Source organism: Anomaloglossus baeobatrachus, chromosome 10 (genome assembly GCF_048569485.1).
Source record: "Anomaloglossus baeobatrachus isolate aAnoBae1 chromosome 10, aAnoBae1.hap1, whole genome shotgun sequence".
Taxonomy (NCBI): Eukaryota; Metazoa; Chordata; class Amphibia; order Anura; family Aromobatidae; genus Anomaloglossus; species Anomaloglossus baeobatrachus.
The window spans coordinates 88675685-88687781 of record NC_134362.1 but is presented as its reverse complement, the minus strand read 5'-3'; the positions used below and the strand labels follow the sequence as shown (position 1 = coordinate 88687781).

Below are 12097 nucleotides of genomic sequence, written 5' to 3'. Positions count from 1 at the left end.
TCAACTAATAGAAGGTACTCTCAAATCTGCAGGTCATGAGGTGACTATTAGGATAGCAAGGGACAGGGGCTCCTATGCTGTCCCTCGCTAACCTCAGGGTTACTCCTGATGGTGGAGATGCCTGAGTCCCATTCCTGGTTGTGCTCCTGACCAGTACTACTCTGATACCCCCTTCCACCAGAGAAGCACGGGGCAGAAGTGTGATGGAAAACAGATAAGGGAAAATCAAAACTCTGACAAACTGCACATAGACAGGAATAGACAATGAGAGAATCAAGAGCAGGAAGGTAACAACAAAAAGGCAACAAGGGTTAACTCCACAACCACACTCAGCAACATGTATAATAGCCACCAGATAGCTTGGATCACAGCACCTCACCATACCCGCTAAGATAAACTATATCTGGCATAGGTGGAAGGCTCTAGCCAGCATATATAGGAGGGGAGCAAGGGGAGCAGATGTGATTGGCTTCCCTACAACATGTGATCAAAAGAAACCAACAAACGGACTAGCAAAGATTAATTCCTACTAGTCTTCCCATGAATCATCACTCTGCAGGTCGACGCCGGAGTGTGCCTGCGCTGATCACAGACACCAGAGAAGTTATCAGGCGGATTGTCAGAATCTGTAGTCTGACAGTCTTCAACGTTTGTAAAAATCTCCGTGTGACACTGCATCATGAATGGTTATGGTATCAATCCCAGGCTACATAAGTTGCAATAGGAGGTGAGTCCATGGCACCAAACCTGGTCTGAAAGGGGTATGCGTTTGGCACCTATTCAAAGCTGCATGAGGATTGCAGGCCTGGGCTGCGGGAGACCTGTCTATGGCACAAATTGTGGGCTGTATGAGGCAAGGTGATGGTACAAGGTCTGAGCTACAGTAGGGTTACACGTGGATGACATCAAAACTTATGGCAAGAGACATGATTATAAAAAGCCAAGACAAATTGCTAGATGCCTAGACCCAGGAGTTTCCTTTATGCCATAAAAACTTAAAGGGTTTATCCAGATTTGGTGCTCAAGTCTGCAGTCAGTCTTTGTGACTGCAGACTTGTGATTCCTCACAGTACGTGCTGTCATGACTTCCCAGTGCTGGGAACAGGTGGTCATTTGGCAGCAAATATGCCATTTGCTTGATGAGTCCAGCCTCACTCAGTACTCTTGTATTCAGTGAGGCTATGCATGACTAGTCAGCACATGACTGGAGAATCCTTACAGCATGTTCTGTGCACGCTGTTAGGAGTCACAAGTCTGCAATCACATTGAACGACTGCAGATTTTAAAACCAAGCCCGGACACCAAGGTACTCATAGACAATAGACGAAAGTTGGCTGAACCTACCAATATCTCCAGCATGGCCAACAATCTAATGTGCATGGTTTCCTTTCATCTCCTGGGGGAGATAAAGGTCAGGCAGTTTGAATGTTAATACCCGATCCTTTTATTTTTAAGGAGATAACCAGACTGTCTGGCAGCTTTCACTGCTCTCACCTTTGAAAACACAAAGTTGCCTTGTCAAATGTTCCTGCATATGGGGTAGTTAGGAGAGATAGCTGTTGACCAAACAATCATTTGGCCAACAGCTATTAAATGTGTATGGGGCCTTTTGGTGCAAAATCTATGTTCACCACACAAAGACCTGGATCCAAGCATAATTATCTCACCCGCTTACTCCAGGCTGTGGTTATGGCATCCATACTGGACAGAAGGGGCTTATATTACCATGCCTTGAGTTCTTTTATAGGACTATGCCTGAGCTACAAGAGACAAGTTAATTTCACAGACTTCAGAAGGTATATCTATGGCACCAAGCCTGGGCAGAAAGAGGCAGTATTAAGCTACTAGTTTCTAGTAATGCTAGGACCACTGATATACTATTTACACAAGGTCCAATTGCACCAACAAGTGGAAAGTCACAGTAACAAAGAGTCAGAACCTGTTTCACGCTGACTGTACCCATTTTGCTGCTTTATCATTTTACGACACTGTTAACTATACATAGGTTTTCCATTGGATGCTGACGTCTAAACCCATGTGTACAATAGCAACGCTTTTATATGTATAACAAATAGAGTTTTATAAGGTTGAATATGTAACTATTTTACCTTTTATAGCTGTTTAAAATAAAAAATGTTATACCGGAGTGCTATGTTTAATGTTTGAGAAATTTGAGGTTGTTGGTTTTATTGGTGTGTATTGTCTAAGTTGCTTTTAGTGATCAGTTAGGTATTAGTGACTTTTAGTGATCAGCAGGTAAAGCTGATTTAAGATGTGAATGATATGTAATTTTACAATAAGTGACACCTATACGGGCGTCACACGAGACCATCAATCGTGCGATATGTCGTCGGGGGTCACAGTTTTCGTGACGCACATCTGGCATCGTTTGCGACGTCGTCCCGTGTGACACCTAGGAGCGACTCTGAACGTTCGCAAATCATTTGCAAATTGTGTCGCTCATTTTTAAAAAATCGTTTATTCTTCTTTGCGCTGTTTGTTCATCGTACTCAGGGCAGCACACATCGCTCCGTGTGACAGCCCTGGGAACGATGAACACAGCTTACCTGCATCTCGTGGCTCCCGCCGGCAATGCTGAAGGAAAGAGGTGGGCGGGATGTTTATGTCCCGCTCATCTCCGCCCCTCCGCTTCTATTGGCCGGCCGCTGAGTGACGTCGCTGTAATGCCGAACGTCCCACCCCCTTCAGGAAGTGGATGTTTGCCGCCCACAGCGACGTCGCTCAGCTCATTGGTGGTAGGGAACCCTATCAGAGGTTAGTTAGGTATTACTGTGAATGATGGAAATGGAGATCAGAATGTGGTTGTAGAAAATAGAAAGTAAAACATTGAAAAATCGAAGAAAGGTTTTAGTAGAGGCCAAAATACTCGTTTACTCTTTTTGAATCCTGACCTCACTTGATGCTAAAGGTGGTAATGGCGGAAGAGGTCTATTCTAAATTTTGCCATGGTTACTTATTACACTTGTGATCTTTGGAACTTCTTGTGGGAATGCCGTGATCTCTTCAAATGACATTAACTTACAATCTCACAGTAAAAAATGTTTATAAGGTATTCATACTGGAGTATGTCAACATAAGTTTTCCTTTAGTTAGTTAATATCTTGAGGATCACAAGTGTGTAATTCACTGTTTACAATTGTTGTCTCTCCCAATTCTAATCTTTGTATCATTTTGTGTTTTCTTCACGCAGTTCCATCAGGTGAGAAGAGTAATGACCATCCTTTTCCTTACTATGGTTATTTCATACTTCAGTTGCATGAAAGCTGCCCCTATGAAAGAAGCCAGTGTCAGAGGACAAAGTGGCCTGGCCTACCCGGGTCTTCGGACCCATGGTACTCTGGAGAGCATAGGTGGGCCAATGAGTAGTTCAAGAGGAGGTGGACTTCCATCCCTGACAGATACCTTTGAACATGTCATAGAAGAACTCCTAGAAGAGGAACAAAGCATAAGGCAGAGTGAAGAGAACAAGGACTCAGATATGTATTCGTCAAGGGTTATGCTGAGCACACAAGTGCCTTTGGAGCCCCCTTTGCTTTTTCTTCTTGAGGAGTATAAAAATTACCTGGATGCTGCAAACATGTCCATGAGGGTACGTCGCCACTCAGACCCAGCCAGGCGTGGGGAGTTGAGCGTATGTGACAGTATTAGCGAATGGGTGACTGCAGCAGACAAGAAAACTGCGATAGATATGGCGGGTCAAACAGTTACTGTTCTTGAAAAGGTCCCAGTACCCAAAGGTCAACTGAAACAATATTTCTATGAGACCAAATGCAATCCTATGGGCTACATGAAAGAAGGTTGCAGGGGCATCGACAAGAGGTACTGGAACTCGCAATGCCGAACTACCCAGTCTTATGTGCGCGCTCTCACCATGGATAGCAAAAAAAAAGTTGGCTGGCGCTTTATCAGAATAGACACTTCTTGTGTATGCACACTGACCATTAAAAGGGGAAGATAGTGATGTTATCTTGTATAGATTATATTGAAAAGAAAATTATCTATTTGTATATATACATAACAGGGTAAATTATTCAGTAAAAGAAATAATTTTATGGACTGCATGTATAAATGAAGTTTATACAGTACCGTGGTTCTACAAATCTATTTATTGAACATATCCATAACCTAAAGGAAAACAGAGTCCTCTGCACACAATGTAGCCTGTACTCTGCTAAGGGGGCCGGGACCACATTGCTGTGCAATTATTCCTTGGCCCCTTTTGCAGTCCATGGGTTAAGAGATAAGCCTACATTACGTTCCTCAAAAAAACATTGTGGTTTGTTGATGTTGCCAAGATTTGAAATCATAAAAAAAAATATAAACAAGCATGCATGCTGCTTCAATTGTGAATTGATAACACTGTCTTCATCCAAACAAAAGACAAAAAAAAAAAAAATCGAACCAAAACATTCTGTTTACACTTTAGACAGTATCTTTATTCATGTCGGTATTATATCTGTTTACTGCTTTTAACTTCTGATAGCGTTGGAATTAAACAATGTCAAGGTGCTGTTGTTATAGCTCTACTGTTTAATTTTTAATTTTCTGTGTTTTTTTGTTTTTGTTTTTTTTTTTTTCATTTTTGTTCCTGAAGAAAACAAAAAAAAAGTCGCAAAGAGCTTGTCATGAATACGTGTTTTAGCTAAAAGAAGCAGACAAATATTTCATTTCTTTGTATGTTGTGAAGATGTTTGCAAACTCGAATCAGACTACTGATCAAAAAAAATAAATAAAAAAAAAAAGTTAAGGCAATTAAAAAGAAAAAAAAATTTCAATGTTCATGTTAAACGTTTTCGAACCTGCATTGGAAAATGGAGTTGTATGTTCAATGAGGGCATGATGCTTTCTATTTTTGCAGGCTTTTGTGTGATACATTACGGCTGTGTATACTATTCTGAAATTCATGCAAAAATTGTGCATTTCCTAAAAAAAAAAAAAAAAAAAAAATTAATGAAAAGGAAGTTGCAGATTAGAAGAGGCCAAGATCTTGAATGTGAAGATGGTCAGAAGGTTGCTGGGTTTTTTTGACATTTGCATTACAAATGCTACCTGAATGCTGTTTATCTAAGCACTTTTGACCGCGTAACATTGTCCTCCTAATGCTAATAGGCAAACAAATGAGATGTGGAGCAGTTACCGAGTTTCCGAGGAGAGTAACATTAAATTTGGATGTTGTGATGTGTAAAGGACACCAAGGATTTAAAAAAAAAAGGCAAGGCACGCCAACAAACAGATAAACAACACCACCCCACCAAACAGATGAACCAGCCAAGCCTAAATTTTAGGAACACTAGCACAAGGATTTTATCTAAAGTGTATGTACTTCAGTGTGAGAAGAGAGCCATTTTGCATGGTGAGAATTCAACTGTTTGAGGCTTTTATGTCTATCTTGTCTCAAAACTGAGCAATGCCACCATTTCCTTGTGAACTGATACAAGGAATATTGGTTTCCACCATGCAATTGCTGCCTTCTCTTTTGGAAGGTGGACTTAAGCAGAAATAAGTCTAGAATATTTAGGTACTAGGTTACAAATAACCCTAAACATTCTGTTTGCAAAACCATCACCAGGTATAAATATTGTTTCAGTAAAATTTGGCACTCAAAATAGATAAATAAATTCATGGGGCAATCCGGACTGATGAAGATCTATAAGACCGAAACGTCTTTGTTTACTGAGTACAAGCACCTTTATTAAATACAGCAATTCTTTTCATTCTATTTTGAGCTCCAAGTGTTATTGAAGTTATATAATGGATATGGAGGATTCATATTCAAAATATAACTTCAATAAAACTTGGTGCTCAAAATACAATAGGTGCACCACCCTCTACAGTAGTGCCACATTTTCTCCACAGGCATAAATATTGGTCACTCTTTAGTTAATAGGCATTTACAGTTGGGATGAAGGCACTAAGTGGCACATTAGATGCTCTGATATATTCTTATCTTTGAGTAAGAGTTTACATTAAATTTAGAACTTCGGTATATACTTGTATACGGTATACTCATGAAATGGAAGTGCAAAAGGGGTACAAAGATCCATTGTGGAAGCCAACCACAGTGATCTGAGCATTTGTGGATCCATCTGGAATGAGAATTGAGCTGCTTTTTTTTCCTTTTCTTCTTGAAATGGAAACCATTAGTGATGAGCAAATAGCAAGATGTTCTGGTTTAGATTAGTCGTAACAAATACCCAGTACTATTCTATTATTCATCATGAATAACAAACCTAATTCAAGTCAATGGGGATCCCGAGCATTTTTCTAGGATATCTTCAAGAAAAATGCTCGGGTTTCCTGAAGACTTGCATTGGGTTTGTTATTGGTGACGAATACTGAAAAAATACTTGGTATTCGGTAAGCATTATCCGAACACGAATATTTCACTATTTGCCCATCACCAGAAACCATTCAAGGTATGTTGCAAAGAAATAGATGCCCAATATATAAATAAGAAGTCCTCCTCAGCAGACGTTCAGTATTCCATACCTGCCATTGGACCATGCTGTTTTCTAGAAAACCCATTGGTTACCAATAAATCTAATGCCCTAGTTATTAATTAATGACATGATTTGCCACTCATTGCGGTGAATGTTTCCACTGTATTATGCTTTTCTAAATCTTTTGTTGCATAAAGAACTATACAAAGAATTGAATGAGATGAACAACAAAGAGTGTGATTCTTCAAGACTGGTGTTTTCGATGCCAGTTTTGAACCCATGTACAGGAGAGAAAGATTATGCTCCTCTTATTAAATTTCAGATGCCATGCAAAAGCAAGTTTCCATTTCTGACTTCATTTATGCCACTTTTTTGGCATAAATTATGATGAATTTGACGGGCTTAGTTTGGTCATGTCTGTAGTGCTATGCTGTAAAGCCTAGCATGAGAGACGTGATCAAGGGCAGCCCGACTAATTCAAAAAGTTGGCAGAGCTGGTGTAAAAATGAAAAGTTCAACATTTTTCTACATTAAGGGTTTCTAACATTTACAACAGTTTTACATAAGTATCCTCGAGCAAAAATGTAGGCTAAATTGAGACCTGAAGGCCTAATTTGAAGCAGCACCACTATTGTCCAGACCAGTGTTCCCTAACTCCACTCCTCAAAAGCCTACAACTGTTCATGTTTTCAGGATTTCGTACAGGTGATAACGTAATTTCCCGCACAGGTGATTATTCCATCTCCTGTGCAATACCAAGGACATCCTGAAAACATGCATTGCTTGTGGCTCTTGAGGCTGGAGTTGTGAAACCATGGTCTAGAAGCTTTACTTAGTATTGAAGCTTCACTTGAATTAGACTGTCCTGCAATTACAGATACAGTTCATAGGTAGTGCTGTTCTTGAAAAATAACTCCTTTAAAGGGGACCTGTCCCCAGGTTTTTCCCTTATGAGCTGCGACCACCACCAGTAAGCTCATATATACAGCATTCCAGAATACTGCATATAAAAGAGCCTAGGCCGATCTGTAGAACCTAAAAAACTCCTTTATAATACTCACCTAGTTGGCAGTCTGGTCTGATGGGTGTCACTGCTCTCAGTCCGGGCCTCCTCAATCTTGTACGATTGCCCTCCTCCTGCCCAGCCTCATGTGCATGATGCATCCTTCATCATTCACAGAGAGACCTCCATTGCGCTCCTGCACATGCACACTTTGACAAGCCCAGCTGAGGACAGATCAAAGTACTATTGTGCACATGCGTGGGCGGTCTTTGACCTTTCATTGCACCTGTGCATTGCAGTAATTTGATCTGCCTTCAGCAGGGCAGATCAAAGTGCACATGCGCAGGAGCACAATGGTGGCCTCTGTGTGGATAACGGATGCGTCATCTACACGGGGCTGGGCAGGAGGGTGTAATCGCACAAGAGGGGGAGGCACCGGACCAGGAGCACCAATAACCATCGGACCAGACCGCCCCCTAGGTGAGTATAATAAAGGTTTTTTTTTACATTAGAGAGCGGCCTGGGCTCTAATATATACAGTATTCTGGAATGCTATATATAAGGGTTCACTAGTGCTTCCCGCCGCTCATAAGGGACAAACCTGGTGACATGTTCCCTTTAATAGGTAGTTTGCATTGGCAAGTAATATCAGATACAACCTTGTAATGAACATATTAGTAAATGAAAACTCAAAAGGCAATTTCATTCTGCTTATCTTGTAATATACAAAGTAACACAGTATGCAGATGAGCCAACTAAAAATTTTAAAGCAATAGAACATTCAATGCTAAGTGCAAATCATGTTATATCAAAATTATGTGCTGCTTATTTTATCTTATTATTATAAAGTTGTACAATTTTGGTAATGTCCATTCTTACAGCACAATTAAACACTCCCTTGGGTGGGCATTTCAATCTGCATAGAGACCATAGTGAAAATGCTGACATACCTTAGTACTTTCTGAAGCCCCAAGGCAAAATCAGGCAAAAATATTTAATATTTAACTTAAAACGTGTCATAGGGTTGTCCAAAAACCATATGGATTATTGTGGCTCTACAAAAGGGCAGATTTGATTTTAGTAATTTCAGGTTACATGGAGCAATGACCATGAACTTGGAAATTTAGCAGAATATATAACATCAACAATTTTAGACAACATACTCTTTTACACTAAATTAGGAAGAATATTATATTTAAGATGCTTTTGAGATGATGTTTAACCCATTAGAAATGAAGATACAAAGCATTGGTTATGGTAGCCTCACAGTAGACACATTTTTTTATTTCCATTTCCAATAGTTGGTGATGTTCTTGCAAACAGCCTGGAACAAAAATTCCTAAATTGCTTTAAATTATTGTTAAGGACATTTACGAAAGATTAGTCTAAAGTTTAAGGAAGAGCAATCTATAGGATCCAGATAGATTTTCAAAAATGTATTTGAAGAGTATAGACTCATAACTTTACCAGGGGTTCTTAATGAATATATTAAAATGTCCTCCATCACATAGTTCAAACAGCAGCTCTTCCTATTAACATGTCAGGATGGGCTGCAGTCTGGAGAAACATTGCTCCTGTGACCTGTGTCTCAAATATCAGAGGTGCTGTGTCATAAGCACACACTCTTGTAGAAGTGCTATAACAGGAGAACAAACAGATCTCCATGACAGATTGAGGCGTGAGGGTGGAGAATACATCCTTTGTGCTCAGTCAGTTGAGTAGTAGATTTATTTCTTCTGGTGTCACAGCTCTTCTTGGCTCTTGGAGGTATGTGTACTTATAATACAGCTCCTCTGTCAGTTGAGATACAGGTCTCTGGAGTTGTGTTTCTTCAGATTGCAGCCTGTTCTGACACATGACTAGAACGGGCTGCCATTTCCATTATGCAATTGTGGCAATTTTATTACATTCTTGAAGAACTCCTTTAACCAAGCTCTCATATCTGCCCGTCAGTGTGTTAAAGTCTGATTTTTTTACACATTTAGGGTATCTTCCTTGCCTCCATCTTTTCTTCTCATGACAACTAACAGATACCAAAGAAAAACCCTTTTAATTAAGATACCATCCAGCACTGAGTGGTGAACAATAAAAAAGATAGCAAACAATATGCCATCTACGTTGCAGTTTTCACACTGTTGAAATGGCCTAATATGATGTGGACTACTATCAATATTCATAACCAACTAGGGAGATATTTGTTTCTATTCCACATAGCTTGATCCATAAGACTTGGGCTGATTAGACATAGGTAAAGCAGAAGCACTGAATCATATTATTTACTTGTCAGTGGGATGAGAGCCAATTCACATCTTTCCTTGCCATCCAGAACACCTTGTCCTTTCCTATCTATACCTTGATTAAAATTATGGAGATTTGGTATTGCTTGTAATTCAAAACTAATTATACTGGCCAATACACATTTACTGTCCATGGGAAAATTATGACTCCATGAGACTTTATGAGACCTGGTTACATTGGCTTATTAGATAATCTATCAACCATACATAAAATACAACTAAAAGACCATAAAAAAGTCAGTTTTCTTAATAAAAAATAGGCAAAGCTAAATTGGATTGGGCTCATTAGTAGCCTTCCTTAAGGCATGCCTTACTTTGATAGGCTTAGCGCCACAATAATGCTCAAAGATAAGTTGATAAGTAGAAATGAGCAAACCCCAGGTACGGTGTTCCGACCAAACAAAGACTTAACAAATAAAAACAGAGTTTGGGTTCGGAGCTCGGGTGCTTTCTGTATGCAAACCACTTTCATGAGCATTGCTGGGCTTTGGTATGCTCGGTGCTCAGCCCAGTGTGAGCCTTTTGCAGTGTGTGAACAGCTCACATTTGGGGTAACAACAACATGATCGAATGTAGTGTGCAACAAAAAAAAATGGAAAACCCTGCCAACCTGCCCCGATGTGATCTACTTATGGCTGGCTGTGGGAGGAGAACAGTGACTTCTGTTGGGGTTAAAGTCAAGTCTGGGTCCCAAACCGAACTTTATCTAAAGTCCAGCTGAACCTGCCAAACTGAACCTCCATGGGTTTGCTCATCTCTATTGATAAGTATAAATTAGATCCCCAAAGGAAGGCTCATTGTGAACATCAATTTAAGAACACAACCAAGTTGGGCATAGGTCAAAGGACAGGTCAAACTATAAGGTGTATGTGACCAAGGAACCACAGGATACTATTTAGTTTATAACTTAAGCCTGTCACCAAAAAATTAGAGTACTTTTGATCTAAAAAAAAAAAGTCTTATCATCAGTGCCAGATGATGTAACCAATCGCAAAAAATTATGGTGGCACATAAATGGTTAGTTACTGATTTGCCATGGATTACATCATCTCTTGTTATTTTTAACAATCTGGTTTCCAGGTAGAACTTCAAAGGTGTTTATAGCCCCTGCGCTCCTCCAAAATCTCACTATGCATCCTAGGTTTATGGTATAAACTGACGACTACAAAAGCAAACTCAGAGAGTTCCCCAGTCATGTCAGTGTGTCTGTGTATGTATATTTATGTTGGTAAATAGATATATATATTTATATATACACAGAGTGTGTAAATATTTGTATGTATGAATATGTATATACTTGTACATATGTGGATACATATAGAATTGTATATTTATATAAGCTATGGATAACGTCAGCATTCACTAACCTTGTAAGATATCTGTACTTGACAAGTACCGTAGATCGTTTAGCTACCTGTTCGATTATAAGTTGGGGATAATATAGTCTTTATAGTAGTAGCCCTTTAATGTTCTATGTCAGGGCATGTCTAGGTAAGACATGATTCTAGATACTAACCAAGAAGTTCTGGATAATGTCAACATTATCCAGATTTCTGACATTATCCATAGTCTATATGTCCAGTGCAAAAACTAACCCCAAATATGCAAATGTCCAAGAAGATATCAGGCCGTTCGATGCAATGTCAATGCTATACTTCGAGAATGTTTTGGGAAGATATCAATATAGTGCAGAGCTATTAAATGCCACAGCAAACACACCTCTGATGCTAGGCTTGGCAGTTCTAGCTGAACCAGGCTGCAAGACTGACTTCCTTGTCAATCATTTTTTTTTTTTGTTTTGCCGTGGTCTGTTTGTGGCAAAGGTATATTTTGCATGTCACATGCCTACCGCCTTGTTAAAGTGAGACACTTTGAATATGTAAGTTTCATGTATGTGGCCTTGTTCTCTCTGGAGGAAAAAAAAAATCTATATATTTTCACAATGTGTAACAGATATTTATTGTATGTTAAGTATATTTATATAATTATGTAATTGAAAACATGGAGAATGGCATTTAAACTGAAAGCATTTGAAATCATATTGTAAATAGGATTACCTCTATTTAAGTGTACTACATAACATATAATATATGTTCAAAAAATAGAAATTTTTAATGTTTTTAAATATATTTTCAAAATATATAAACTATGTTTTGGACCATGTTTTTTTTTCTTCCGCTTACGAAATATGCTTACGAGTTCTTCATTTAACATATTCTTTTAACTTAGTTTATAATATATTAAATGCAGAAACTAAAGAGCCTCATGTATCAAAACCGTGATAGAGAAGAGTGGTCATTTGGCCCAAAGCAACGAATTTGAGTCCAGATTTCATG

The 12097-nt window shown here is 39.1% G+C and overlaps 1 protein-coding gene across 2 annotated transcripts in view; it reads left to right on the top strand.

Moving 5' to 3' along the window:
* BDNF (brain derived neurotrophic factor) overlaps positions 1 to 11831 on the top strand; it is a 117247-nt gene extending 105416 nt beyond the window's left edge. For both annotated transcript variants that reach the window (XM_075325505.1, XM_075325506.1), the window contains exon 2: positions 3212 to 11831. In XM_075325505.1, coding sequence (XP_075181620.1) covers positions 3212 to 3979 — 768 coding nt within the window. In that variant the 3' untranslated portion in view covers positions 3980 to 11831. The remainder of the gene's footprint in view (positions 1 to 3211) is intronic.
* The last annotated feature ends 266 nt before the right edge of the window (positions 11832 to 12097 follow it).